The following is a 5,820-nucleotide window of genomic DNA, read 5'->3' on the forward strand; positions in this document are numbered from 1 at the left end:
AGAGGAGAGAGAAGGCTGTGGAAGTCTGGGTGGATGAACTAGTGTGGCTGCCATGTGGGGTTTGGGAGGACACGCGCGGATGACCAGAGACGCTCGCACCCGTCCGGCTCGCTCCAAATTGCTTCCAAATTTGGCCGGCTTTGAGTCATGTCGGACACCACAGCAGTCCGTTTTTAATTTGGATCCGCCTTGGGAGCAGTTTTTACCCAAACAGACCCATCCAACGAGCCCTGTCTGTGGCTCTTGAATGCCGTCCTCTTCCCGCTTCCACGAGCTTCCACTTGACCTGCTACGTGCGCATGCGACGCGGGCTGTCGCGGCGCATACCGCGCCGGAAACGGGCATCGGTCGGGTGGCTCCGGTGGAGCGCGCGCGCGCCAGCCGAACGGCGGCCCCAGCCGTTTCTTTCCTTCCTTCCGACTGTATTATCGCCGCCGCGCGCTGGATGGATTAATGGATTTCCTGGCTGCGTTATTTCCTCCTAGCTAGCTGTTGGCTGTGCAATCGGCGAGGCGTAATTACAGGACAGACGGATACATCGGGGCCAAGGTCGGTCCCGTCCAGATCGTCGCCAGCTTACCCGACCTAGTTTCTTTCCTTGCTTCCAGAGAAAGGAAGGGGAAATTCGGGAAAGGGAATCAAAAGACAAAAACGAGACGAGCCGTGAGAAAAGCGCTTTCCTTTATTTAGTACGGAGTACGCCCAAAAATGCTGCAGCCTTTTTTCGGGCAAAGTGGCCACACCGCCGCACCGGCGCAGAATATCCCGCCCGCCCGCATGCATTCACTGCCCGGACGCGGCACCGCGGCGGCCAGCGTACGCACAGCAGGTCACCGCGGGACGTTCACTGACGGCGTGGGCCCCCGCTCTACAACTACGCTCGACACGGCTGGGAGAGGCGTCTCGGATTCTCTCTTCCCTTGACCAGACAAGAAACAGAAAACCTGTGACGCTGCGGTGCGGGCCCGGCCTCCAGCTCTGCTACAGCACAGACGACGCGCATCCAACCCGCTTTTCCCTGCGGGATTCCGGGTTTCCCATCCTAGCCCCGTGGCCCCACGCGCCAGTCTCCTTGGCGGGTCGTCCACGGAACTGGACACCGGGCTCGAACCGGGGGGCAGCGCCGTCATTTCGCGCATCAGTAACCCTAAATCGGCGCTGGGCCCCGCGCATGTGCCACCGGCCTCGTCTCGCCCATGTGCTCTTCTCTCTGTTCACTTAAATCTCTGCCTCCATCCCCAAACTGACTCCTCTCTCCTCTCTCTCTTCCCCCTTCCGCATCTCCCCAGCACCGCAATGCAGTCCCCCACCGTATCCACCGCGCGGCGGCGGCGGCCCGCCGCCCTCCTCCTAGCCCTATCCCTCCTCCTGGCGGCCGTCGGCGCCGCGGCGGCGGCGACGGCGGCCACGCCGCAGGACGCGGAGGCGATGCGGGCGGTCGCCAAGGCGCTAGGCGCGGACAAGGCGCTCTCCTGGAACACCCCGGACCCCTGCTCCCCGAAGCCCTGGGACGGCGTGGGCTGCGACGCCGACGGCCGCGTCACCGACATCCAGGTCGGCAAGCGCCGCCTCACGGGGACGCTGGCGCCCGAGGTGCGCAACCTCACGGCCCTAACCCGCCTCGAGGTCTTCGGCAACGCCCTCTCCGGCCCGCTCCCCACCCTCGCGGGCCTCGCCGCGCTCCAGCACCTCCTCCTCAACGACAACGCCTTCACCTCCCTCCCCGACGGCTTCTTCGACGGCCTCGTCTCGCTCTCCGACTTCTCCATCGACCACAACCCGCTCGACCCGTGGACCATCCACCCCGAGCTCGCGCGCTGCGTCGCCCTCTCCAACTTCTCCGCCAACAGCGCCAACGTCACCGGCACCCTCCCGGACTTCCTCGCCGCCCTGCCCTCCCTGCAGCGGCTCAACCTGGCCATGAACCTCATGTCCGGACCGGTGCCGCCCTCCCTCGGCGCGGCCACCCAGCTGCAGGTGCTCTGGCTCAACAGCCAGATCCGCGGCGGCTTCAGCGGGCCCATCACCTTCCTCGCCACCATCACCAAGGCCAGCCAGCTCTGGCTGCACTCCAACCGCTTCTCCGGGCCCCTGCCGGACTTCTCCGCCCTCACCAGTCTCGTCGATCTCAAACTGCGCGACAACGACCTCACCGGCCCTGTTCCGCAGAGCCTCATCAACCTCAAGTCTCTCCGGGAACTGAATCTCACCAACAACATGCTGCAGGGGCCGAGGCCCGCGTTCGGCGCGCAGGTGGCGCTCGACATGGCGGACAACCAGAGCTTCTGCCTGCAGGATCCCGGAAAGGCCTGTGATCCCCGCGTCAACCTGCTGCTGGACGTGGCCGCTGGGTTCATGTATCCCTACAAGCTCGCAGATGGCTGGAAGGGGAATGACCCCTGCGCTGGTTACCTCGGCGTCGAGTGTGATAATACTGGGAGCATCACATTGCTCAATTTGGGCAGCAAGGGGCTCAACGGGACCATCTCGCCGGCTATCGGCAACATTTCCACGCTTCAGACGCTGATGCTTCAGAAGAACAACATTACTGGCACCATTCCCAAGGAGCTCGCCGCCTTGCCTGCGCTGAAGTCGGTGGATCTGTCAAACAACAATCTGTACGGGCAGCTTCCTCCGTTCCGCAGCAATGTGGTGGTCAACACTGATGGTAACCCCAACATTGGCAAGGATCCCCCTGCACCAACACCTGGGTCAGATGGCCACAGCAACGGCACTACGCCTGGGGGTGGAGGTGGTGGAAGCAGTAGTGGTGGGGGCTCCTCTTCGCATTCTACCGGCGTCATTGTTGGCTCTGTCTTTGGAGCTATTGCTGGACTAGGCCTCATTGCTGCATTGGGATTCTATTGCTACAAGAGGAAGCAGAAGCCTTCTGGAAGGGTGCAGAGTCCGCATGCTATGGTCATCCATCCCCGCCACTCTGGGTCAGATCCTGACATGGTCAAAATCACAGTTGCCGGGCGAAATTCCAATGGTGGTGCGGCCACAAACGAGGCACAGAGCCAGGCGAGCAACGGCCCAAGGGATATCCATGTGGTTGAGGCTGGGAATATGGTCATCTCGATCCAGGTCCTCCGTAACGTCACCAACAACTTCAGTCAGGAGAACATCCTTGGTCGTGGTGGGTTTGGCACTGTCTACAAGGGTGAGCTTCACGATGGCACAAAAATCGCTGTCAAGCGAATGGAGTCTGGTGTTATGGGCAACAAGGGGCTGAATGAGTTCAAATCAGAGATATCTGTGCTGACCAAGGTCCGTCACCGGAACCTGGTGTCGCTGCTTGGATATTGCCTTGATGGTAATGAGAGGATTCTTGTATATGAGTACATGCCACAAGGGCCAGTCAGCCAACACCTGTTTGAGTGGAAAGAACACAATTCACCGCCCTTGGAATGGAAGAAGCGACTGAGCATCGCCCTTGATGTTGCAAGAGGTGTAGAGTACCTGCACAGCCTTGCGCAGCAAACCTTCATCCACAGAGACTTGAAACCATCAAATATACTTCTGGGTGATGACATGAAGGCAAAGGTGGCTGACTTTGGATTGGTGCGGCTTGCACCGTCTGATGGGAAGTGTGTATCAGTGGAGACAAGACTTGCTGGCACTTTCGGATACCTTGCCCCGGAGTATGCAGGTAACTATCAGAACACAAACTATGTCATACCCAAAATAATATCATTGCATAGTCTTTCGGCTGCCATTTTAGAATGATCTTTCGGCTGCCATTTTATTCTCATATAAAATTGATTAGTTTCGTTTTACAAGAGGTAACTATCCTATGTATATTTTGGTGTACAATTCAGTTAACAATCACAATACATTTAAACTATGTCATACCCAAAACAATATCATTGCATAATTTGGTATTTGGACTGATCTTTGGCCTGCCGTTTTATTCTCATATGGGGTAGTTTCGTTTTACAAGTGGTACTTAGGTTCTACAAATATTTGAAGAGTCTACTAAGGAAGAATATTGAGGTGAAGTAGTATCTGATTTAAGAAAAATATTGAAAATTGCTAGCAAAACACATATCTGATGTATTTGGACAATCAATTCAGTGATCAACTCTGATGAGCTTGTGTCCATTTCATCAGAAGTTAACATCCTTTTTTTCCTCTCCAAATGGTTTAATGTGTGGTTGAATTAACTGTTCTTTTATTCTTCCTTTTTTCCTCTCCAAATGGTTTAGTATGTGGTTGAATTAACTGTTCTTTTATTCGGGCAACTGTTCTTAGTGAACTGTTCTGTTTACTCAAAGTACAAACATTAGTATTACAGTGGAAAAACATGATACGTATCTGGACACCAACATTAACAATTATATTCTTGAGAAGATATCCTTTACCAGATGAGCCACTTTCCCCCTTCAAATATAAAGGCATCCAATAGCCCGAGAACATGAATCTTCACTTTTACCTCTAAACTGGCAGCTAGTTGTGTGCAGCATCTTCCCAATTTTCTCTCTTCAAATATAAAACTTCCGCTTGCCCCAGAATATGGACAGATCTTCACTTTTACCTCTGGATGGCAGCTAGCCTTGTGCAGGATCTTCCCGTTGGGAAATACAATAATCTAAGTGCAAAGCTTTACCATTATCTTTACTGCATTGTCTTAATTAGTGATCTGAGTGAAGATACAGATTTATTAGGATTTTGTTCATCATTACTGGCACTTGCAATATTGCTGTAGCTCTAATGCTCACATTTTTGTGCAGTTACTGGACGAGTAACCACAAAAGCTGATGTCTTCAGCTTTGGTGTCATTTTGATGGAGCTGGTCACCGGACGGAGGGCGCTTGATGACACGCAGCCTGAGGATAGCATGCACCTAGTTACATGGTTCCGGAGAATGCAGCTGAACCCAGACACTTTCCGGAAAGCAATTGACATGACTATCGACCTTGACGAGGAGACCTTTGCCAGCGTTAGCACCGTCGCGCAGCTGGCTGGTCACTGCTGTGCTAGGGAACCACAACAGAGGCCTGATATGGGTCATGCCGTCAATGTGCTCTCTACTCTTTCCGATGTGTGGAAACCTACAGATCCTGACTCAGACGACAGCTACGGTATCGACCTGGACATGACGCTGCCTCAAGCATTGAAGAAATGGCAGGCCTTCGAGGACAGCAGCCATTTCGATGGCGCGACCTCATCGTTCCTTGCGAGCTTGGACAACACCCAGACAAGCATCCCAACTCGGCCTCCAGGATTTGCAGATTCGTTCACCTCTGCCGACGGAAGATAGTCCTGGACTGCCTGTGAAACTAGAAGCTCCGCTTCTCAGATGATCCTTCTGTTCATTCTTTTAGTCTCTTGGCCCCTCCTGCTTTTCATGTTCATTGATTTGTCTTTGTGCTGCCATGTAGCTGGCTGTCCTTCGATCATGTATGATCATCACTCAGAATTGCCTGGAAGTTTGCGACTAACTGTTCTGTTTTCTATCGTTAGCTAAGCTTAAAGTAGAGGATTGTTAGGGTTTGTTGGCTTGTACTCAACATTGATCGCCTCCATGATTAAATTGATCTCTGTTATCTCTAGCAGCTACACTGGGTCAGCTGTGGTCGTTGTTGCCCAATATATTTCTTTGCTGAGAACTTTTTGTTAGATCTTCGCTGGAGACTGATGAGCCTTCCAGGCTGCCTCAATTATTATACGCCCGTAATTGCGGGGCGGATAGGCGCTACACCTACAACACTCTGTCATGTGTGTCGCCAGGTTGGAGATCTTGGAAGCTCTCCAGTATGAAAGTAATAGCAGGTATGGTGCCTGAAGTGGGTCAGGTGCGGCTGCCGGCTGCAGCCA

The 5,820-nt window shown here is 54.0% G+C and overlaps 1 protein-coding gene across 1 annotated transcript; it reads left to right on the top strand.

Moving 5' to 3' along the window:
• The first annotated feature begins 1,296 nt into the window (after positions 1-1,296).
• Positions 1,297-5,560, top strand: LOC124696592 (receptor protein kinase TMK1-like). Its single transcript, XM_047229300.1, has 2 exons — positions 1,297-3,652; positions 4,734-5,560. The coding sequence occupies exons 1-2, from the start codon at positions 1,297-1,299 to the stop codon at positions 5,261-5,263; spliced, it is 2,886 nt and encodes a 961-aa protein (XP_047085256.1). The 3' UTR covers positions 5,264-5,560.
• The last annotated feature ends 260 nt before the right edge of the window (positions 5,561-5,820 follow it).

The sequence above is a fragment of the Lolium rigidum genome, chromosome 3, assembly GCF_022539505.1.
Source record: "Lolium rigidum isolate FL_2022 chromosome 3, APGP_CSIRO_Lrig_0.1, whole genome shotgun sequence".
Lineage (NCBI taxonomy): Eukaryota > Viridiplantae > Streptophyta > Magnoliopsida > Poales > Poaceae > Lolium > Lolium rigidum.

What these genes read in the sequence shown, in the direction of transcription:
- LOC124696592 (XM_047229300.1), top strand. Translation starts at nt 1,297, where the DNA reads ATGCAGTCCCCCACCGTATCCACCGCGCGGCGGCGGCGGCCCGCCGCC. An exon ending in CCTTGCCCCGGAGTATGCAG is followed by an intron (nt 3,653 to 4,733) that starts GTAACTATCAGA and finishes ATTTTTGTGCAG; the next exon opens with TTACTGGACGAGTAACCACA.